General features: G+C 37.7%; 1 protein-coding gene across 1 annotated transcript in view; it reads left to right on the forward strand.

The window, feature by feature from the left end:
• LOC122794544 (kelch-like protein 24) overlaps nucleotides 1-25,775 on the forward strand; it is a 129,693-nt gene that overhangs the window by 38,842 nt on the left and 65,076 nt on the right. Inside the window, exons 3-4 of the mRNA XM_044063027.1 lie at nucleotides 2,249-2,327; nucleotides 19,220-19,447. Coding sequence (XP_043918962.1) covers nucleotides 2,249-2,327; nucleotides 19,220-19,447 — 307 coding nt within the window. The remainder of the gene's footprint in view (nucleotides 1-2,248; nucleotides 2,328-19,219; nucleotides 19,448-25,775) is intronic.

Below are 25,775 nucleotides of genomic sequence, written 5' to 3' on the forward strand. Positions count from 1 at the left end.
ACTTATAATGAAGGTTATCCATGCTAGGGTGCATGCTGTATGTTTTTGTCTTATCTTTACTCCTCTCCCAAGGGAAACGACTTGAATATTTTCAGCAAACATTATCTCCTAACCAAGTTTTATGTTTTTATAGCCCATTATCAGATTGTCTCCATTGAAACATGAGGACCAGATAGACAGTTGCATTCCACCACACATTTTGCACTGTAGACATTTATGTGCCAGAGAGAAGCACTATTCTGTATTAATTATAGTCAGTGTTCTTTTAATTATTTGTTTCCCCTTAAAACTTGTTATTCAGACGACTTTAATCCAGTCATTCTCCTATACAAAAATAAGAAAAGGCATATCAGTTTTACATATATCATGCTGTTTTGTCCAGGCTTTCTTCTGTTTTTACATTGCAGTGCTTACATTTCTTAAAACTGGTCAAGAAGAAGGAAAGAAGGAAGAAATAGGTGTACCTGTTTAGTATCCTTATTACGCACAAAATCAACCAAAAAAATTTACTTTATAGCATGCATTTCATGCCATGTATCATAAAAATACCATTAAGAACAAAATTTTGTTTTTACTTCCAGTTAACTCTTTCCTTCATCTTCCCCTCTATTAAATCTTCTTCCAAGCGTTAATGACACAAAGTAGGGCATATTCTTTGGAGTCCCCTACAAGTTTAACAAAATCAAAAAAGTCAAATATTTCCAGGTTTCTTGTTCCATCATACTTTACAAATGTAATTGATGCTTTGTATTCAATTTCTATATTGCTGTTTTTTCCTATTGAGCTCCAGCTTCCAAATCCGGTCACTGGTTCACTTCTAATGTACTCTTGGTTCTTCTAGTCAACTCTTGTGCTTTTTTCCTCTCTCTCAACTTCGTGTTTTCCTTTGGAACATTGGAAACGGTTTCACTGGAATAGTCCCTCTATGGGCTTCATTATCAGAAGAGTAAGACGCAGCATCTCCTTCTGTCTGCTCACTTGTTGGACAAAATTTTGTATTTCCTTCGTAGCATGTTCTGGGTCAAAGACTGAGTTTGATCCTTGGTCTAGGAAAATAAATATTCTGAATATAGCAGGACACAACATCTTGAATTTCAAACCAGCATCTCAACATTCTATGATTGCTGGAATAAATTTGCTCCTCTTTTGCCTGGTGTACAGTGAGAAATCATTTTCCACAAAGAGTCTGCTGTTACCCACTTTCAGTATTTTGTCAAATCAGCTCCTTCTGCTGGTAGGATTGCATCTTTACAATTAAAGGTCTGGGTTGCTTTCTCATGGCCAGGTTTGGAGCAAGCACACATTGTGCCCTTTCATTTAGCAACTCCTGCTGCAGGATACCAGTCCAGTTGCTTATTTGTTTTATTCATAAAATGAATACAGTCTGTTCCTTCCAGTTTCACTGGTACAGCAGAAAACCTCAAGTTTTCCCTATGTGCTCTGTTCTCTAATTCTACCATTTTTGAAACCTCTCTTTGAACAGTCTCATACTCAGCCAGCCTTTTCTTCATGTCAGCCTGATTTTAGCATCTCATCTAAATCGATATTTAAAGCTTCTTCCATTTTTTTTCCAGCCTGTTATTTGGTTGATATACTCCTTCAGTGTTTCATTTATTTTAATCAACTCTGAGCACATTTGACTTATTTTTTGCACCAAAGATGAAGCTTAAACTCTTTTTTGCTGAACAGCTGCATGATTCTTCTCAGACAGTATTTTCTCCTCACCTTTTGTGATTGATTTTCTTTCAGGTTCTCTGATTTCACACCCCTTTTAATCAACTGTTGAGCCGACCAAAAGTGGATGTTGGCCAAACACATTGTCAGCCAAAGTATGGGCACTCATTTTATTTATATATATATATATATATATATATATATATATATATATATATATATATATATATATATATATATATATATATATATATATATATATATGCATATGTGTGCATATACGTGTACGCACTATGTACCTGTGTCCCTTTTTTTTGACAAAAATTACATTTCAAGAGTTCACTCTCACAATGATGTTCTACTATGGTCCTTATGTGCTCCCTTCTGCCTCCTCCTTTTGGTTTTGACAATTTCTTCAGTAATTCACCTCATCTATACTGCAATAGAAACGATCAGAGACTAATTATGTCACTGTTTACAGTCATTCATGACCAAATGTTTATTTATTTATTTTGTATTTCATTTTAATTTTATGAATAGTTTGACCATTTTTCTTCTCATTTAATTGTTCCAGGGATGAAGTACCTTTATGAGGCACAGCAGCTCTGTGATGTTACCCTCGCAGTTGAGCAGAAAAGATTCCACTGTCATAGGTACAATTTTTTATAATTATTTCATCTTTTTTCTGTTATTGTACGAGTGATTGTTATTATATTAATGGCTTCTGCATTATCCTAGACAGGTGTTGCATTTCTCTTCGACTTCACAAAATCATAAAGATTTTACTTTCTTAATAGATACTAAAAGATGAAATCTGTTGCAAAGTTGGAAGCCATACTTAGGTAATACACAGTCTGTTGCTTATGATGACAACTTGCTAGTTAACCGTACAGGCAATCTTTTGAATTGATGAATGCTATATAATTCCCTCGTATCTTCATGTCTGTCTTTGCTGTGCTAAATACCCCACAATGTATGCTAACCTCCTCTTGTATACTGTGTGTGTGTGTGTGTGTGTGTGTGTGTGTGTGTGTGTGTGTGTGTGTGTGTGTATGAATAGAATGCACAGTTGCATAAATGCACAGAGATGCTGATGGAAGAAAACCCATGGCCCTTTATAGCTGTTTTTTTTGCAGCTGCCGCTTCCATGTCACTACTGTTGTCACGTTTCCAGCTGTGTCAGACATGCTCGAATCCCTCATTAATATGCATTGTCGTCAGTGCTTCTGACTGCTAGTTTAACGGTTTCTGGGTGGTGATATCAGACTGAATGTTACCGCTAGCTCCTTGTAGCTGTCCTTTCCTTGCTTGTCCCTTTTTCCATCTCTTCCTGGCATACTTGTGTCTTTTCATTGACTTGCACTACACCAAGGCTTTCTAGCAGTGTGTTATAAGGTTGCATTACTTTCACTTTGAAGTAGTGTCTACATCAGCTTTGAATCACTCACCCCTCTTAGATGCCATCTATATCTATTTGTGCACTACCTCTTTTTCTTCAGTTTCATCCAGCCATGTCAGGGCTTGGCCAATTGACGCTGTAAAAATTGGCTGTAGGTGATTGTGCTGTATTAGCTAATGTCACCAGGAATGGCCATAGGTTATTTGCAGGTGATGAATGGGTTGATGACCCGTTCTACTTCAACCTATGCCAGAGACCCATGCTAATGCTGGGAGAGGTCTCTATGCCCCTACTGACCAGTGTGTGCCTGCCATAAACCCAGCAGCTCTTGTTCAGTAAGCTACTGGCTGATGTCCAGTTGCCCAGCTTGGATTACCTGGGATAGCACAGTTATGTGAAAGCTGGATGTTAAACCAGTCAAACTGCCAAACATGAGCTAAAGATTGCTGCATTCATTATAGGTTCACTGTCAGGATGCAGTTTGAAAGTGGATGACATGATGGTAAGGAGGAGGCTGGACATCCTGTGTATCCAGGAATCCAGATGGAAGGGCAGTGCATCAAAGCCACTTGGCTTGGGATCCAGAGTAAGCTACTCAGGGAGAGGACAGACTAGAAATGGTGTTGGAATTGTGGTTAGGGTGAGGCTTCAAAAGACAGTGAGGGATGTCATCAGAATTAGTGACAGATGGCAATCAGACTCCAGTATAGTAACAGGAGGGTATTCATAATTTCAGCCTATGCCCCACAGGAAGATTGTGATAGTAAGGACAAGAGTGCATTCAGGACAGCATGACTTCATGTTGATGATGGAGTACTTTTGGTAACTCTTCAGTATGCGTTCTTCCAGACTTGCTTCTCTGTATCTCAATTGCCACCTGAACTAGAGCCAGTACTCCAGATAAAGTGCATCCTTACTTGTGCCCTGTATAACTGGAGGATGATCTTACCATCTGTGAAGTCCTTTTTCCTAGCTTGGCATTGCAGTGGTCCACAGTATTTGCCTGTGCCATTTCACATGTATTGCTTTGCCCAACCTGTCTGTAATTTTAGCCCTCTTGCTCTTGTCTGACATATGAGGTTTCCTTGAAATCCCTCCACCATAGTACATAGCCTTGTAGTGTTCTGCATTAAATTCCAGGTGGCAATTTTCATTGCATCCTTCAGGTCATATAGGTCTCTGGAGAGTGGGATTTTTGTGTTTTCTTCTTTTCCATTCTTATCTATGTACATAGTCACCAGACATTATTTTGTGTCTTAAATTATCGCATATGGGTAGGTCATAGGTATCTAGGCTGCTCTTGAAGTATTGGCATTGTAATAGTCCTATTCCACAGACAAGGGTAAATAAGTGTTTTCATTTCTTGATCATCTGATTTTGATCATCTGATTTTAAATTCATTTTAACAGCCTGTTATCTTTTTAAGCTAAGATCTTTAAGCATATATTAGTGATTCCAGCACATAGTTGCCTGCGTTTTTGCTATTTTAAGTGGTCTAACTGTTGTTATTAAGCCCTGGTTTCATTCTTGTGTACTGATTGTATGTCAGGCTAGTTCAAGACTTGTCTTTGCATTGGAGCAGTTCCAGACCAGTCAGCTCAGAGCTAAGGGTTTAATTGTTTTTCCCTCCCACCCTTTTGCAGTTGTGTTCCTAAACTCAGTGTATCGGTTGTTGTCAGCCCCTTATGATAATTTGACAAAATTCAGTGCCTCTATCCATTTATTGGCTGTTGACAATAAGCACATAAGTATGATTTTGCAAAGTCTTTTTAAACTACACATCATGCTAAAAAACTTTGATAAAATTGCTTAATATTGAGTGTACTGATAACTGCTTGCACTGATTTTAGTGTCAAATTAGTGAGTCTCTTTACTGTAATTAGTTTACTGATTCTTACTGGAGGCAGAAAACAGTTTTCAGGCTTGTTGTTTTGTACTGAAATTTAAATACTCTGTAGCAAGTCCACCAAAACATCAACATCATTCTAAAACCAATCTCCAAGCAGTTATAGTTACCTTTCCCCCTCCAGAGTTATTCCTGTCGGTAGCATGGACCAACACTTCCTCATAACTTCCGTAGCCAGCCTGATTGAGATGGGTATCTTGAACGGGTATAAGAACCATCTCATGGTGTCTGATGATCATCTGTTACTCAAACAGCATAACACAGTGTGCAAGAGAAGGCCAGCACAATACACATAACCCTTCATACTTTGAAGTTCTAAAGATTAACTTGCCTAAAACTCAAAGACCTCTATAACGCAACAAAAGCACAAAGCACATTTACCATATTAAGTCTACTTCCTCATAGCACAAGAGGTTCCAAAGTCGTTGATAGTGAGCCCGTAAGGCAGGCATTGACCTAATCAAACATTCTTGTTATAGGTGACTCTATCACAAAAGACCAAGTCCTAAAAGTGCTATCAAAAGCTAAAAATACTGCATCGATAGATCCTGACAATATCCCTGGATGCATCTTAAGTAGCATGAAGCATGATTTAGCCACATCCCTAACAACGCTGTTCAATTTCACCCTCCATTCTGGTTTTGCAACAAGTGAATGGAGAGCAGCTGCAGTCATTCCCCTGCATAAGGGCGGACCTTCCACAGACCCAGGCAATCACAGATCCCTCAGTCTGACCAGCCTCCTATGCAAAGCCATGGAAAGACGTATCATGGAATTAATCAGTCAGGGCATAGGGAATCTTCAGACGCTGGACCCATCTCAGTTTGGTTTAGTCAAAGGCAGGTCATGCTTACTCAACCTGATGGATTTTTTTGAAAAGTTCATCGAAGCAATGTATGAAGGCAAAGTGGTACACACTGCATACCTCAATCTAGCCACAGCTTTTGGCACAGTTTCTCATTCAGGTATAGAAGAAAAGTTAAACTGTGAATAAACCCTTACATCACCCACAGTATTATCAACTGGCTTACAGATGGGACACAGATAACAAAACAGGAAAAGTTACCTCCACAAAGACACCAGTCACCAGATGAGCTCCCCGGGGCTCTGTGCTGGGGCCTCTCCTGTTTAGCATCTACTTTTGTGAAGAAAAAGCCAGTACCAAAGGGCTCTGGCTGAAGCCAGGACCAGTCACTGAATCCACAAATGAATTAGCCAACCTGCTGAAAGGTTTGTCTCAAATAAATAGCTGTTGTGAAAATCAAGGTCTGAAAATAAATGCCATAAAATATATTATTGTATCCTTTTGGAAATCATCTACCATAAGAAACTGCCACATTGACAATATGCCCTTAAGAGTTGACCCAGTTGTTCAGGATTTTTGGACTTATGTTGACAGTGACCTAATTTTTTTTCCCAACATGTGTCTGTTGTTCTAAGAAAGTCTTTCAATATGCATAGCTTTTAAACAAAGGGATCTAGGGGGTGTCATTATCCCCCCTTTACTCAGCCCTCCTTAGGCCAGTCATTGAATATAATGCCTCCTTTTGGCATGTATCTCTTCAGACACATGCAACAACTGAAATGCACTCAGAGATACATTACTGAAAGGATACAAGGCCTAAACAAGGCATACTTGGATTATCTCTAAGTCCTGTCATTGTATTCTGTATCCTACAGACTGCTAAGAGGTGACCTGTGTCTGGCATACAAGGCATCCTCTGACCCATTGCTGATGGATTTACCACACATCAGCAAGTCAAATTGCATCAAAAGTACTCTGACTAGGGATCTAACTCTTTTCTACAACATCAACAGAACAATTTGGAGGGACAGGTATATTTCGTCGAAGATACTGCATCTGTGGAATAGACTCCCCATCCACATAAAACAAATTTCATCCCTGGCCATTTTCAACTACAACTTAGAACATCATCCCCTCATAGTTTGGGCTTGGATTGGTTCTGTGATTGTCTCTGTAGGAAAAGTCAACTGAAGCATGAAGATATAAAAATATTGAGGGACCGTATAGAATTGGTACTTAAAAACAATTGCATATTTTTTGAAGGGCAGTTCAGGCAAAGCAGAAGGGTGACAATGGGTGCTGCATGTACCCCTGCAGTTGACAACCTGGTAATGGCAGAATGAGAATCCAGATTTATCCTGGAATCCAGCTGTAGCCACAAATGGGTTTTGTATGGACAGTTCCTAGATGATATGATTATGTTGGACAGGGAATTTTGAATCACTAAATGATTTTTATAGCTACATCAACAACATTACAGTTTTTTTACAGTGAATTACTCTGGGGCCAGCATTGATTACTTGGATTTAACTATTTCCAAGAATTCTATGGTTCAGTGATTTGAATCCAACATTTACCGTAAGCCTAGCTATTCTAACTCCTTACTACATTACACAAGTTGGCACCCTTTTCACCAAAAGAGAGCTTTGGTTAAGGGACAGATGGTTAGGTTGTCCCATAAGGTATCACAAGATGAAGTGTTCATTAAGGGAAGTGTGAAGTTAGAGCACATGTTTGAGGTTTGAGTTTATCCTGCAAAGTTAATCATGACTATTAAGGAAGAAATTTTAACCAAATGCAAATAAGGTATTATTGGCCCTGTTATAGGGAACAAGAACAATGGAGAGATGGGGAACAAAAACAAGAGTGCTGCTGGTAAGGACCATGAGTTTAATAGAGCAATGATCCTTACATACAGTCTACATTTTCCTGGACTGAAATCAGTTATTGTTATGAACTGGGCAGTATTTTGTGGTTTAGGTGAACCATTTTAGGACTTTGAGGCCTGTCCCAAGTTTGTATATAAGAAGGACACCTGTTTTAAATCTAATTGAAAGAACAGGTCAGAGAGACAGGAATGACTCAATGAGGATATGTGGCCATTGCAAGCAATGGAGTAATATTGTGGTGTTTTATTTCTGGGTATGACCTGGTCAATTCAAACAATAAATTTAATTGTGGTGGTAATGCAGTTGTGTACGTGGCACAGTGTTCAAAATGCCCAGCCTTTTATACAGGCAAAACTAACAATTACTGTGACACGAGTAGAAACGATGAGCAAAATGCCCTATACAAACATATTTAAAGGAACAATAGACATGTTTAAATTCTTTGTTTTAGACAGTTTGAAAACTGATAGAAGGGAAGGGCCATGAAAGGATTTATTAAACCTAAAAGAGCTTGGACAGGAATTAATATTTAACTCTACAAATGACCATAGACTCAACAACGTGACTTCTATTGGTTGTTTACTGCAACTAAAAGTAGCTTTATAAATTTAAATTTCAGATTTATAAAAAAATATTGGTATGTTGTACCTTGATAACTACATGTTTGGCTTGTGAGTAACTAACATGACAGATTAGTAGTTTGGAATTTCATGAATGTTGGTTCTATATACAGGCAAACTTTAATTCTGGGCTCCTTATTAGGCTTATTTTTAGGTCTTATATCTATATTGTTTCTGAAATTACTTATTGGACATTTTTAGAGACGTTTAATGTTTTTAGTTTCAGTTAGATATACATTTGTATAATATTTCAAGGATATTATGTGAGATGTTTGTAGATGTTGTTTTTGTACATACATATTTTTTCTGAAATCTACATAAATCTGTGTTTTATTATGCATATTTTTAGATTTTTTTTTAAATCACCCAGTAGTATATATGATTCAGTTTGTGAAAAAACGGAAGGATATTTACTTAATTTTGGGGGGCATGAGTCTTTAGAAGTGTTGAATACTTTATATTAATTTCAATTACCATTATTAGAGTTAATTGAGGATTGATTAATACTACATAAGCTTTTTCCCTTGTTGGTGTTTATTCTGAGGAAGTCCTAATGGATAAAAACGATCAGTGATTGTTTTTAGTTGTGCAGTTAAAGTGGGTATTGATACGACTCCTGGTCTTGTTTTTTTTCCTGTGGATGTTACTGGTCTTTATAGTGGCATTTGGTGTTATTTAGTGATCCAGTTGGTGTAACTAAGGAAGTGTTTTTTTTTGTTTTTTTTTTTACTTAGATACAGGATCTGAATTGCCTAGATATAGTAAGGCCATGTTAAGTTTAATTATGATGGCTGCCAAAAATGCAAGTACTAGAAAATGGAAGTCAAAGTCTAATTCAACTGTACTGTATCTGAAGTACTGAATGTTGTAACAGAGATAAAAGAGCTGGAAGTTGTATATTTAGAAAAGGGTAGGAGCAAATTACATAGAAAAAATTGGAAACAGTGGGAACAATGCATGCAGAATAATGTTTTTGAGGAAGTGTGAGGTTTAAGGGACAGCAGGAATTGATCAAGTTATATAATGTTGGATTGGTGATAATTACAAAAAGTAATATATATAGATATATAAAATGAAAAAACATATTGGCAGTAATCACTGTGCCAAAGGCCTTAAATCATCTCTGGTGTCTAGAATGTTGTTATCATTGATAACACCATAGTGATGTGGTATATAATCAAATAAGGAAGTACCAGATCTTGGCTCCTTTGCAGGCTTGCCATTGTGGCATGTGAGGTGGGACGATGGTTCATTTTGACTCTTCAGGCTTCTTGCATTAAGTCAGAGCAAAGCATTATAGCAGACAAGCTGAGCAGAAAGACGGACTCTCACAAATTGATTCTATGCCCAAGGGTCTTCCAGGAATTTACCAACTTTGGAGAACACCTCAAATAAATATATCTGTGCGAGTCCATTCACAACAGACAGTTAAAAAAATTCTGCTGCAGTATTTCTTGTAAACAGGCCTGGAAGACAGATGGTTTCTCATTTTCATTGATGGTAATGTTCCTGTATGCCTTTCCACTAATATCTGTGGTTCTTCTGAAGATCCAGAATGATTCCCCAAAGATAGTGTTGGTGCCTTTTGTTTTGGCCCCAAGCAGCAGTTTTTCTTCATTTTTTTTTAAACTGGTCAAGGACACTTACCACGTTAGGGACTCAGACTGGATTTACTCACACAAGACTGGAGTTTTTGATACACTCCAGCATGAGAACACTTCGACTGACTAAATGGATGATAGAGTTTTGATACACTTGAAGCACCTTTCCTCTGTGGATGTACAGCAGGCATTATAAGGGATGCTAAAAATGCCACTAAAAGATCATTTATGTATAAAGGAAAAAGATTTTCTAGTTTATGCTTTACTAACAACCAGGACCCTTTTAAGGCCCAGAGGCCTCTGACTAAATATTTGTGTGAGTTAAGAATACAAAAAACAAAATACTTCTGAACCAGATGACTTTATTGATTTAAGCTCTTTCATTCATAAAAACTTCATCAGAGCCACTGCTTTTCCTCTCGATGAGGATGGCCAAGTAAGAAGCAAGTAAAGCAGAATGAAATCCAGGACTTAAGAAGTAACATTTTCCAAACAGCCTCCTCAGAATGCAGAAGAAGGCAATGTATAAGCCACCATTAGCTGGGGAAATGATGCAGACTGCAGGATCTCTGGGAATAATTTGTACACATAGTACTCAACTTTCGATGTCTATGAATGGCTGCAATAACATACAATGGTGCATAGATTTTGAAAGCCTCATCTAGAGCTCCACGAGTGATCTGGTAAAATGACACAAGACAAGAAGGTTCCCAGGTGTGCCTGATTTCATAGCAGCTATTTGTGCGAGTTACATTCTGTTTTTTCTTGCTCTTTAGTCACCAGTCGGCCATTTTTGCTCGTCAGCTGTTAGATCCTCACATGCCCACTTTCTTCTCCTTGTATTCGTTCCAAAACCTAAAAACAAATGAGAAAGAATCTTGGAAACACAGACTGGATATCAACAGACATCTCAGATGCTTCTTAGAACAAAATCTTTCAGGAAAGTCGATCATTTTCTGGTTTCCTATGAAGGTAAGAAGGAAAGGCAACCAGTGTCAAAGCTGAAATCACACAAGTTGTACAGGGTTGTCTCATTCTGTTTTTTTTCTGCTATTCTCACCATATCAAGTCACTTCCAGATAGGTTGAGGTCTCACTCTACCAGGACTTTAGCTTCTTCTGTGTATTTTTGGAATGGGATGGGTGTAGTCTAGACTCTGCAACCTTGTCCTCTGTAAATACATTTACAAAGCATTACACTTTTTATTCTTTTGCAAGTCTAGAACAAGCTTTGCTAGGACCATTCTCCAGGTACTCCAGGATTCTTGAATTTCTTCCTCTCTACATAATCTTAAGATATGGTAATCTACCCATACAGCTTGGGCTACTAGAACAGTGATCGAATGTTGAACATAGTACAGTTGTGCAAGTAAAGTTACTTTGTAATAGATCGCTGTTGCAGTAGTCATCCCTTCCCTCCATCCCCTTTGCTCTGTTTATGTATTGCCAGAGTGTACATGCATGTATATACTTTTTTTTAACATCATTTATATATGTTGTATGTTCATTTTTTTTTTCCTTTTTCCGGGCCCTAGCCTCACTTTTTTGAGGTAAGAATGCTCTGAAGCTTTTGGCACCCAGACCACTGCTTTTATGCAGCTCTCTGTGAATGATACAGTGGTCAGGATGCGTGGAAGATGGGCTGAAGCTTTGAAATCTGGCCAGTGGTCATATCCTTGGCAGGATGCAACCCAAATAACTTAGGCTACTACAACAACCATCTATTAGATCATAAACTGTTATGATAAGTTTACTTACACAAATGTACTTTTTGCTACTAAAAATAGAGCATATCCTTACCTCAGGCATACAGTACTCACTTTGCTAGGTCTATGGCCATGTCTCAAGCTTTCTTCAAAAATGCTTCCATGGATAACATATCTGCAGCTATCACATGAACATCACTGAATACCTTTGTGAGACATTATAATGTGGCTCTCATCATCAGGTCATGATCTGCCTGTCATAATCCAGTCTAGTCTTTTTTGTGACAAGCCACCAAAGAGGATAACATTGGGTCTGTGTCAGATGTGATAGATACTGTCACCGTAGAACTGTCATTGTGGTACATAAGAGACTTGGATTTGCTGTTGAGAGTTGCATCTTGATTACCTTTCCCACCCTCCTGCCTTCTGTTTAGGGGTGTACTGGATGCTATCCTTTTTGCAGCCTAATTTTCTGCCTTGTTTAGCTGTTTCTTTTGTATATGCTGACCTGTGAGCTTCTGAGATTTGTGTGGAGGGTCTTTGGCACCTAGAACTGTGAATATGTGGAAGGGCCTGAGGTAAACTGGGAAAGATTTATGGGCCACACTAAATACCTGCCAATATTAATCTTAGAGGTAACTGAAATGAAACTTACAGCACAAATCTATCATTACTTTAAGTATATAGCCTCATTTTTTACAGTATTTACTTTTTTTCTGCCTAAATTACCTGTTTTGGTTTGAAAGAATTTCAAAGATGTTTGTTGGTGGGGAAGCATCCTCTGTAAATATTCCCCTTGCTTACCGTGCAGTGGCAATGCCAGTCATTTGGGGGTCAAAGCACTAGCTCATGATTGTATTTTTTCTGTCAGGCTAACGTTTTTGATGCCCAACTCCTTTCACATAAAAACAAGTACTCAACTCAAAAGGTTTCTGTCTTTTCTTTCTCCTGTCCGAGTGTCTCAACCCTTTCATGTGAATGTATTAGATTGTTGTTATTGTTTCTTATTCCATTTACAACTTCTTACTCCTTGTATGAAAATTTGTCTTTGTTCTCTAATATGAATTTGTAATAACGTTACCTGTTTTTGTTAGTATAATAAATTATAATATACTGTATATAATGTATTGTAATATAGATGTTGACAAAAACAACAGTAAATGTATCAGTCATTTTTTTGTATGTAGTCAAAGATTTTTTTATTAAATGCAGCTCTGTCAAGAGTTTTATTTTTGTCTGCAGAGGGGAAGACTGCTTTATTTCTGTAACTGATGTCATATCAGCTTACCATATGAAGTTGGGAGGGTATTTCTTTCAGTGCACCCGTCACTTGACAGTAATGTTTTCAGCTTTGCATAGTTGTTATTAGAGAGCACTTGTTTAACATGCATGCTTTTCTCGTCTTGCCACTTTTTCTGGCAGAATCGTCACTGGTTGCCTTCTTTTATGCAAAAGATTGTTATTCTGATTAAGAGGGTGACAGCAACTTTCCAAACTGCACACATATAATTTGAATTTGAAAGTTTTGTGCTTCTTCTATAGATGAGCTCCTAAACGATTCTCCTTATTTAAAGAAATTTAGTGGCTGAGGATAAATTATTGGAGAGCTCCTTCCTGTCATTGCTGTTACTGGAGCTTTCATCCCTGTTTCATAGGTTGACCATTACTGTGCATTTTCACAAGTTATTACCCTTCTTGCAAGGATGGAGGATTCTACATACTGATTACCTGCACATGCAATGATCTGCACTGACTGTATTATGACCAGTCTGTGCATTTGGCACCTATTTTCAAACATTTTTAATTGTTAATGCCTGGTTCCTTATGGGATATTCTCTTCAGTGCAGGTATGTTATGTCGCTGTTACTTCCTTGAAAACAGCCCAACTGCCTCAACTGCCTGTCTCTTATCTCCAGTGCTGTTTGAGGGACAAGTAGAGAGGGATAATATCTCCCTTAGATCTGGAAGAAATAACCCTGGGTATTAGTTTTCCTAGATAAAAGGATTTTCTAACAACAATGGATACATGGTTATCAAGTGATAGTTCCTTGTCAATGAAAATGCCCAGGTCCATAATGACTGAGACAACTTTCAAAGGAGTTTCGCCTATGTAGTAGCTGCATGAATGACCGGTTTTGCTAAAGGACACAGTGCAGCACTTCATGGTATTTAGTTTTATCTGTGGTCCAGATACCACTTAGTGATATGTGTTAATCCCTTGTGAAGAATCTGGAAGTCAGATGGGGAGTTAATGACAGTTCCATGTTTGCAAGTCTTCTGCAAACGTGGTCAGCCACAGGCCTTGACATCGGAGAAGTAAATACAAAAGAGAAGTGGTCCTAGAACTAATCCCTGGGGGATGCTGCTGGCAACTACTCTTTTTTTTATTATTTTATTTTTTTTATCTTATCAATAATGCCAAAATGTGGGATGGTATCAGAGGTATTGGCCAGGGCTAGATAGGCAGTGTGAACTGATTTGCCCGAGTTTAATGCATCGGACGTGCTCAAAAAAGCCTACCAAGTGGTGGATCTGCTTTTAACAAACCCAAACTGGCTTGGATCTAGTGCTTGTAGACTGCTTATGTCCTTGTTAGTAAGTTCCATAATCATGTCTTTCATTGCTTTGCAGACAGAGCTGGTGAGACTTAAAGGTCTTTATTTGCTGGATGACTATCACAACTCTCCATTCCCCTGGCATGAATCCAGTGGAGAGGCTGAGGTTGAATAGGCTTAGTAGCATGTCTGTCGGACACTGTGTGATGCTGACAAGACAGCATCCTGGCACATTGTTAGGACCCGTGGAACTAGTGTTTTTGACCTTGGACAGAGCATTCAGGACTTCGTGGAGGTGATCAGAGGGGGTGCTGTGGGAGTGATACTCAGTTGTGGAAAATTGGGGGGAAGACAAGTTAGAGTTGAATTTGTCCATTGATATGTTGTCTGTGTCCTCAGGGGATGAGTAAGTGATATTGTTATGCATTTGCTCTGGCCATTATCTGTAAGTTTTGTAACATAACTGAAGAAGGCTTGGTGATTGTCCTTAGAAGTGGCAATTCTGAATTCATATTTACATTTTGATTTTGTTTCTGAGTTCTTTGTTGATCTGTTTGAGTTCATCTTTAGATGATGGGGTAATTAAGATTTTACAGGCTATGAATTTCTTCCTCTTATTGTACAGTTTGTTTATATTAGACTTCCACCATCGGGCTTTATTCCTGAATTTGGCATTGTATTTGTGCCTTATGAGGGGCACATGTCTCAGTGTGTGCTTCAAGATGGCTATAGAAATTATTCACAAGTCTGGCAGCATGTGTGATGGGGTCATCAAGGTAAGGAGGGCTCTTAAATGCCATCATTTAACTCGATTAGGTTTACCTCAGAGTAGTCTCTAAGGACGGGAGGGTTTTTTTGGTAAGTCAAGTTTTACCTTTATAGTGAGTATTACAGAACAGTGGTCATATTTGACCAACAGTGTGGTAACTATAGGTATAGGGCATAGGGTGCCTATATTGGTGATAATCGGGTCAAATATTTTGAATCTCTTGATGGAACTTGAACAGTTTTGTCTAGGTAACGGGCATTAATGAGTTCCAGGAATCTATGTGTATATTTATTTGAGGTGGTTTAGGCTTTCCAATTAATGGAGGGATAGTTGAAGTCTCCCGTAGGGAATAATTTTAGAATCAAAATGGAGAATGTCAATTTATTTAACTATACCTCATGGGCAGTAGGTGACGTGGGGGGGGGGGTATCTTGCTATGATATGGTACAGAGTTCTGTTTACCAAGAAAAGGATATGGAGGAGTTCAAAGTTGTTGCTCTCCCTAACTTTTTCCCTTCACTGTGAGCTACTTTTCTAATTATTTCTTCTTTAGTTTTCTGCTTTTATCTAAACATATAGTAGTAGTCTGTTTTCCTCAGCAGTTTTCATTCTATCATTCTCTAGAAAAACTGCAAGCATAATCACATGCACTTAAACTTACTATTTCCCCAGCCCTGCTGTCACTACAACTTTAAAGTTTTTACCCTTGTCCTTGGTATACTTCAACATTTTTTTTCTGTCAGCCTACTAATGTATATTGCTTATACTGTTTTGAAGCTGTACAGTTACTTTGTACAGTTGATGTTGAACCAAACACCAGTCCAGGATTTGTTGTAAGTCACTGTTGATCTACGTGTAAGCCCCTTGTTCTAATATGCCATATTTCTCTTCTTCCTGATTATGCTTCGGTCTGAAAATAGCTTATCTGAAATTTAGCAGCCGTAAAATAAATTTAGTTTAGATTGAATTAAATCACGTAAACCATTAATCTAACTAATCAGCTATTTCAAAACATTCTTGTTTCTACAGTTGCAAACATGTACATCGCACTAATTATTCTACAGCTCTGTTGTCAGCAGATTTCAGCTTCCCAGTTCACATACTCTTTCTACAGCTGTAAAGTTTGTGACAACTTTGTATTCGTCACACAGCCTATTAATTTCCTAGCTCTCGGACTTAAACTTTTCCTCACCTTACCTACTAGCAAACCCTTTCCCATTGGTGATAGTAGAGGTACACCTATTGTTTGACTATTGTGTCTTAACCCACCAGTAGAATTAACCATACTCTACTAAATTCATTCCAAGAAACTGATGTAAAGAGAGTCAAACCTGAGCACACCTATTCTTCCATTGTTGTATTTTAACATCATGTAGAGTTAAACATGTACTTCTGAATTTTCTTTCAAAGATGCTGGTGACACCAGAATCAAAGTAATACTTCTGAATACCTTTTTAAAGACTGTTGGGAAAGAAGTCCAATACTTCTGTGTACTGACTTCCAGCAGAATTAAAAATATTCTTCCAACAATTATCTCAAGAATTTTGTCTACAGATATCACTACACTAGTTTCTGAACTCCTTCTATTAATCTAAAATATTTTAGTGGCAGTCTAGCTCCACTGCTCCTTAACTATTAACTGTGTCTAGATAAGTCAGTAGTGTACTTCCTATGTAGAAACCCCTCCAGTGACTTATTATAAACACTCAGTACAAATCCCCTTTAGGAATTTCAAAATTTAGAGTATTGATCCACAGCTTGAATAATTCTACTTTTTGTCTTCAGTGAATAATTCTACTTTTTCTCCTTTAGGCAAGCTAATAAAACTTCAGTAAGATAGTGACCAGTTCATACAAACCAGCCTAAGACAAATGACAAATTCAACAAAGCAAAATAAACGCAAAAAATGTATCCGGCATCCTGTTCATATCAGTGCTCCTAGTAACCATTGACATATACAGTGCACAAATGGAACTCAAAAGATTTCCTTAATCCAAACAAAATTCAAAATAATTTTCTCAGAATCAAAAAGAAGTCTAAATACAGGATCACAGGTTGTATGTCAAATTCCACTGAACTATACACACTGCTTATCTAATAAAACAACTTGTATTAAGAGCAAATTATACAGCAGTGCTTTTCAGTCAAGTTAAAAAAAATCATTAAAAGGTAGTTAATCCTTCTTGTAGTTAGCAAGTATAAAATTTGACACAGCTGGAGATAAATCCTGTCCCATAGGCCAAGCATCTGTCTATATAACATTACAGCAGTTATAGAAATAGATGTTAACACCTGCAAGCAGTCCACAGATATGCACTGCACTAGAAAAGGAATAAAGAACTGCCACTTTTAACAGCTTACGTCTTGATAACATTTAGGATTCCCCAGAGGTAAAGATCAACAAAATAATCCTAACTATTTAGGAATCTCAGAAACTAGATAAAACAAAACAACTGCCCATCAATTTACTTAACTGCAGACTAGTACATACACTGGAATAGCAGGCTGGGATTAAAAATAGGAGGAGGTGTTACACTAATAATCTAAATTAAACCCAAATTGAAGTCCTCTCAACTGAATAAAGCCTCGAAAAAAGAGAAGGCAATCCTAACAGTCTCCTAGTACACCTTCAGATTTATAACCTAACAGCAAAATGCATACTTTCAGAACTAGCCTTAGGTAAAATGGCATTCTTGGCAAAGGGCTTCCTGGTGCTTCATACATTGTTGCCCACTGCCTCTCACATACACACACACATCCTGTATTGTCTTCACCCCTCCATTTCCCCTCTCCCTTCATCATAGTCTCCCCACAACATCCAGATTACTTTTTTTCTACATTTTTGCTAATTCTGTCTTACTGTTGAGCTTTTTTTTGCATCATTGCAACACACGCTAGCAGGGCCAGATAGCAGTGTAATAATTGTGGAGTAAGAAACTGAATTAGGGAGGCTGGGAGCAGTTATCCCCCCAGAAGCCATGGGTTTTATAGATGTTCTAAGGTGCATTTTAGGTTTACTTTCAAACTTTTTCATCTAGTAATGGCCAAAACAAAAGTCATGACATAAGGAAAGAAGTTGTGTCCTACTCTTCAGCTTTGTGTTTTCCTTCATACTTTCAGTATACCCTCACTGACAAAGAGTGCACTGTTTAACTGTGGCATAAATATTCAAATTAAGCTGGGAGTGTGGGGGGCACTAGGACCCCAGAAGCCATGGGAATATAGATTTTTTTTTGAGGTGCATCTTAGAGATATTTTTCAACCTTTTGAGCCTGTGATAGAATTAACAAAAACATGAGCAAGGAAAGAAATTCAGCCTTACTGTTCAGCTTTGCTACCTCCTGCATCCTGTCAACACACCATAAACAGCTAGATGTCTGCCATGACGTAGATGTGGTGAGTTGCAGTACAGAGCTTTTAATTTTATTTTTTTTCAATCTTTTGATGTAGTGATGACCTGAACAAAAACACAGGAAAAGAAAGTAATTTGGGCTTATTTTCTTCTCTCAAGGAAGAAAAAAGTTGTGTCTGGCAAAATGGTAGTTTGCAATAAAACACTTGCAGAGATTCATATATACGTCATGGGAACAGTGTCAGTCTCTACCCAACCACCACCACATCCAAGAAAGTCACAATTTATGTATCTCTCTGGCGTTAGACTGGGATGACGGCACAAACTGCCATAGTCATAAACTTCAACTGGTTGTATATACAGCATGCTTCTTCACCCCTGCTCACAAAAGACAGCCACTTTCTGTGTATCACCGTGATATGAGACTGAGATGAAACTGAAAGAATAAATAGAACGCAGTAACATATTTCAGGTTGCTGTTGTCTGATGTATATAACGGTATGCCTCTTTACCCTTACCCCCAAAATAACCACCAGTATATGCATCTAATGTTTGACTGTGAGAAAAGTGAAACAGTCACATTATTGTATTCAGACTTGCTGCACCTAAACAGTACTGCCCAGACAACCTATAGTGTCTTTCTATGTGCACTTCTGAAGTTTGGGGAATTTAAAGAAATAATGACAACACTGTCCATAGCCTCTTCACAGGCTATAGCAACATTTTGTCCACACCTCATAGGGTCGATTGTAAGAAGGGAAGCATGCAAATTATAATGCATAGTTTGCACTGTATGCTTCTGCTTGCCTCCTTTCATTATATAAGATACTGGTCAGAATTTTCATTCTTTACACTATTTTCTTTACCCAAGGTGAAACTGAAAATAAGCAGTACTGCCTAGCCTTCATGCAGCTTAGTAAACATAAATTATGTCTTCTCCCTAGGGTTTTTCTGGCTTCGGTGAGCTCTTATTTTCAAGCTATGTTCACCAGCTGCATGGCTGAATCCCGGGCTTCTGAAGTACATTTAAAGGAGGTTCTACCTGAAGCAGTTGAACATGTTCTGAAGTTTGTCTACACTGCACAGGTTGAGCTTTCACCAGAGACTGCAGAGGATCTATACACAGTGGCATATCGACTTCAAGTTCTTCCACTGCAGCACCTATGTTCCAGGTAAGAGAGGAATCGGACAGTATGAGAACTTCCTTTTGGTATTTTTTTTCTAAAACAGTGCAATCAGTTGCAGAATACTGTTTATAAATAAATACTTACTGCATTTAAGCATTTTATACAAAGTGAAGTAAGTGCAACATTTTTGTAATTGACGTCATCTATTGTGCATATTGGTCCTAAAACAAAAGGGTTGTGTCAGTTGTCTTACGCCCATCTTTGAATTTATTTGACAGGTAGCAACCTGTGTGTGACATAGCATGTCAGTATTAACAATGTAACGGGCCTTGTCAGAAGGATGAAAGTCACTATACTTGTTCATGGTTCACTGAGTTTTTTTTTTTTCTTATCCCACCACTGCTTTGCTTAGCCTGTTCTTCCTTCTTGGTCCCTACAAGGCCGACTCTGGCCACATAAGTGTCCTGTTGTGTAGCAAGCTGTTGTCATCCTAGTGGATGGAAATTTTCCCTGTTGGTTATTTTTTCTTTCCCTACTGCTGTTTATTCTCCTGCGTACTTACAGTTGACCCTTTCATTCCCCATTTAGGCACAATACCCCAGTGTAACCCTTTGTTAGGCAAGACATCAAGTTGCCACCTCTTCAGATGTCCAAAATGTAGGACACAGGGGTATGGTCAAACATACAGCATCCCAGTAGGTATGACCAGTATTGTACTGTAAAAACTCTGGGAGAAATAAATCCGTTAAGGTGAGGTTCTTGAGCCACAAGGCCCTCACAAACAAGGGGGTGCTAGATGTTCTGTGGTGCATTTAGATTTTTTTTCCAACCCTGAAATTCAGTGACAGACTGAAAAAAATCATGATGAAAGCTTCAACATTAAGGATTGTATTCCCTAAATAATGACAAATATTTGATTTACAAACTTCATATTCTTCATAAAAAATTGCTAATGCAAATTGTCCTATTAAATTTTTAAGCGAATTATAATAATAATTAAAATTTGTTCCTAACTTTCAGCTTTGTCTGAAGTTCATGAGCAAGGCCAGTGTTAGCATTTTGGGTCCCACCAGCCATATTCTTCATAAAAAATTGCTAATGCAAACCCTGTTGTCCTATTAAATTTTTAAGCGAATTATAATAATAATTAAAATTTGTTCCTAACTTTCGGCTTTGTCTGAAGTTCATGAGCAAGGCCAGTGTTAGCATTTTGGGCCCCCCCAGCCATATTCTTCATAAAAAATTGCTAATGCAAACCCTGTTGTCCTATTACATTTTTAAGCAAATTATAATAATAATTAAAATTTGTTCCTAACTTTCGGCTTTGTCTGATGTTCATGAGCAAGGCCAGTGTTAGCATTTTGGGTCCCCCCCCCAGCCATATTCTTCATAAAAAATTGCTAATGCAAACCCTGTTGTCCTATTAAAATTTTAAGCAAATTATAATAATAATTAAAATTTGTTCCTAACTTTCGGCTTTGTCTGGAGTTCATGAGCAAGGCCAGTGTTAGCATTTTGGGTCCCCCCAGCCATATTCTTCATAAAAAATTGCTAATGCAAACCCTGTTGTCCTATTAAATTTTTAAGTGAATTATAATAATAATTAAAATTTGTACCTAACTTTCGGCTTTGTCTGGAATTCATGAGCAAGGCCAGTGTTGGCATTTTGGGCCCCCCAGACACATGTAAACTAAGTATCACTTTGTCACTGCCGCCCCTGCTAAGGAACCTTTTAGTTCATACTGCAAACTTTTAGGAGTAGTACACACAGACTGACCTGTAGCTGCAATGTTGTTACAGTACAAAAGGCCTGTATACCATACTGTGTTGGCCCATCTACCAAACGGACATAAAGATTTACAGGCATTTAGTTGCAACAGTTAATCATTACAACATTTCTGTGTACAGGACTGGACTTCGGTGAAATGGTACTGCCTACTGTTTCAGACACACACACTCACACACACACTCTACAATACTCCCTCTGTTTCCCCCATCTTGGGCTCCCCATACTACAAACATTACCTTTTTTTCCTTTTCTCACATTTTGCCTTACTTTTCAGCTTTTTCAAGATGGCATAACTTTCTGCATTCTCTGATGAAAATGTTAAAGTTTTTTTTTCTTTTTACACAACCTTTTAGTCCAGTGATGGCTAGAACAGAAATTATGATTAAGGCAAGAATTCATTGTTATTCAGCTTTTGTTTTTCTTGCATCCTTTCAACACACCTTTCCTAATAAAGACAACACAGTAATAACCTTTTAGGAAATAACTCAGTTTAGCCACTGCCGCATAAGCCATAGGGGTTCTAGATGTTCTGGCACGTATTCATTGCCTAACATTTTAATCCAATGGTGAACCAAACAAAAATCATAAGTAAGAAAAGAATTTGTCTTTTTTTTTTTTTTTTTTTATTGAAGGAATACATAAATTGTGCCCAAGGCTTAATCTTCAAAGTTGACAAAATAGTAGTGCAAAATAAACTAATAAGACAAATGTTGTGAGAAACACAGGTCTTGTCTGGGAATACTGCATGCCTCCCTAAACCTCAAAAAAAGGCACTCTCTGCCTGTGCATCCCTCTGGTGTTAGACTGGGATAAAAGCAGAGGTTCACATGGGCACAGTCATGTATTTCAAGTAACTGCTGACATACATATAGGTAGCATGCCTCATTACTCCTCACCTCTAACCCTCAAAGGCAGTTACCTGTATATGTGCTTGTTGTGTGATTGTCAGGAAAGTGAAAAATAATGATTCCAGTAATGTATTCTACTTTGTTGCTTCTAGACCATAAACTGTCCCTACACAAGCTATAGTAACATTCTTTGTACACCTCTGATGTCTGTGAGAAAAGTAGAAGAAATAATTTCCACACTGTCATCAGCCCATAACTCTAAGGTTTTAGAATGGGTGCAGTTGAGAGCAGAGGTCATTATCAGCTTTATCCTAACTGGGTCATATCACAAAGACAAAGAGCATAATCATAAAATTAATACTTTTTTGATTAAGGGGGCCCCCTGTATCCATTTATACAGTCTGGGGAGTGGAGGCCACGAGACTTCTAAAAAATCTAAGTATCCGAATGTTCTGCCTAATTTTAAGCCTTACTTTTTGATATTTAGAAGAATAATGTATGTGTCCTGGCATTACTTGATGTGTGCACAGGTAAAATGTATGATATTTTTACACACAAGCCATAGCAATAATAGCTTTGTACTTATTTGAGCAAATAGCGACACATTGTGCAACACTGGTACTGCCATACCAGATCAGTGACTGCTTTTTAGCAGTCATCAAACAGAAGCAGGGTAAGTCACTTTTATTAACCTCATTGAGGAGCAATGGATACCTTTCTTCACTGTCCCTGGTTATTTTTTCTCAGAATTTTGCTCTACCTTTTGTAAAAATTTTGATTTGCTGGTAAATCATTCAGGATTACAGACAGCTGATAAATCCAGACATCAGAGTTTTATACTTATTATTGTCCAAAAAAAATAAGCATGCTAATGCAAAATGCGTTATTCTATTAACTTTTCAAGTGAATTAGAGTAATATTTAAAATATGCTCCTGATTTTGTTTCTTTATTCAGCTATTATTTTTGGCATTGTACAAAATTCTTCAGCAAAGAAGTTGAGAGTTATAGTATCTGGTACTCTAACAGTATTTATAAAACTCCCTGAAAAATAAGTCTACCATCAGCGTTTAAATAAGCCAGGGTCACTATGTCATTGGTAAAATAATGGAATTGTGAAGTCTGTTACTTGAAAAAATACTGTTAATATAGCCAGCGAGATTTTGGAATGTTAAAGGAGATGTAAATAAGAGTTATTACAAAGTTGCTGTACTAGCTTTTGTTGGTTTGAGAGACTTTATAAAATAGCAAGATAAGATAACTTGCTGTATTTGGAGGCCTCCAGCAAGCACAGGGTTCACTGGTGCCTAAAGCCAGCTATGCTCTTCAGCCAAAGAAGGTGAGAGATATGAGAATACCTATCAACCTTTTAGTGCAAAACTCAGGGTCTGTATCACTTCATCAAAAACACTATTCAGCTAACACCTATTCATCGATCCCAAAACAGCGAACGCTCCTTTCATCGAACCGACACATCATTGAATATTTTCCCAGGGCAAATAGTTAGCTGTCCAACATGGCAAGCAATACACACAGCACAGTATGTCAGCTCCCCACACCCCTCTACTTATATGCCAACTCCGAGATTGCACTACAGTGGGGAAAAGGGCAATTTCGGAATGTTGGACAGCTAACTCTTTGCCCTGGTAAATACGTTTTCTGATGTGAACATTCGATAAAAACATGTCCGCTGTTTTGGGGTTGATGAATAGGTGGTCACTGAATAGGTGTTCACTGAAATAGTGTTTTCGATGATGTGAGATAGACCCCAAAAATCAGGGACATAGTCATATTAATTGAGGAACAAATGCCCAAAGTCAGAGAAAGTTTTTAAAATTTGATCTTATAAAGTTGATAAAATAAGTTTTATATTAACATGTGCCCTCTGAAGGATATGAAATCTGCATTTTGTTTTGTCTGGCTGTGTAGCAGGCAATATTTGTTTGATTAAATGTGCCTGCAGTTCTTCTTTTTGACTACTTAGGGTAAGAATCAGGGCAATGCCAAAAATAACTGAAGGTCAAAATAAGGGACAGATTTAAATATTGCTCTATACTTAGAAAGTTACTTAAATAACACGTTTTACATTACCATTCTTTTTCCCAAGGTTCATATGTCTGCCATTATTTCATGACTGCAATTTTCAATATTTTGTCAAAAACATCACAAATTTTATGAGAAACAGACCAGAAAACTATAAGGCAAAAATGTGGACATTCTGCAAATTCTGGACTTCTTGGAGGTAAGGCAGGGAGAAATCCGTAGAAATGAATCTGAATAATTTGGTTCCATAGCCACCAGCTTTATTAAGCTCTTCCCATTATAGCACCAACCCCTGTTGAGGTTAAAGACATTTAGTGCACTGGTTTCACCAATCAAACCTAACAGGAACATCTCTCTCTGCAAGTCGGGGTTAGTGACAAAATCACACACTACTGTGAATGTTGCAAACAACAGCAGCAATCTGGAGCACTGGGCAAACCAGGATGATAGCTGCCCCATTGCTATGTCCCGCATACAGCGCGATACAAGTCTTTAAAACAAAAGTCCAGCTGATAGCAGGTCTGGTACAACTTTGAAGTCATCTCTTCAGGAACGAAAGCCTTTTCTCTATTCTGTGAGACTTGGCCACCATGCAGGTCAAGGATTAGAGATGGGTAGAGCCCATCACATAGAAGCTGAGGATAACTGAGCACTGACTGCATCTCTACATATGAACATGTTGCAGCATACTGCATCAGACATCATCTCAGATCCCTGACTCTCGCTTGTACCAGTTTAGTTAAATGCCTGAATGCCCATCTTAATCAGAAATCTGAAAAAAACATTAAATCATTAGATATGTTATTCTGATATGCAATAACCTTGTAATGTATTAAGATTACATTTTTTTGTACCCCACAAAAGCAGATTTTTTCTCTAGTTTCACCTAGGCATTTACTCATCTGGTACTTCAGCCAGTAGTTAGACATGTAAAGTTTAGTTTTTGCCCACGTACTCGTGTACATGGTATTGTGTTTGAAAACTCCCCTACTTATTGATCATTATTAGTCCCACTAACAAAACTGCAAACAGAAAAAAATCAAATTTAACAGTGTGTGACAAGATCAGAAAAATCTGGAAGAATGTTTATATAAAAATGTTGGGCATAACAGGAAAACATTTTTTAGATGCACAAGATGTGTAGGAGTAAAAACATACAAATTGATAAACTGTGTATAGATTCTAAAATTTATTCTCACACATAACCGATTATAGATATATTTGCAAAATCTTATGCAAAACAGTTTGGCTCCACAAAGGGGGTGAAAAGTTGTCCTAGTGACATCCAAGTAACTTCAGATACTGAAAATTAAATTATACTGAAAAAGAACAATGCAAACTGGACCCGAAAATAGCACAGGGATGAGATGGAATTAGTAATAATGATCTAAGAACACTCCAGTATGAACTTGCATTACCATTATATCTGCTATTTACTAGGTCATTTAAGTATTAGGAGATTCCTCAAGATTGGAGACGTGAGCTTTTAAACCATCTTTAAAGGAAAAGGATATTAGATAAACTCAGAGTCATACAGACCCATTTACTTGTTGTGGAAAGATAATGGAGAAGGTTATTTTAGATAAATAATTATCAGAACTGGAAAGGTTGGGACTTGAAACCATAAATTAGCATGCCAAAAATAGATTTATAACTACCTGTAAAATTATGTTCTGTAATAATGTACTAACAACT

The sequence above is a fragment of the Protopterus annectens genome, chromosome 1.part0, assembly GCF_019279795.1.
Source record: "Protopterus annectens isolate FY-2018-M chromosome 1.part0, PAN1.0, whole genome shotgun sequence".
Lineage (NCBI taxonomy): Eukaryota > Metazoa > Chordata > Ceratodontiformes > Protopteridae > Protopterus > Protopterus annectens.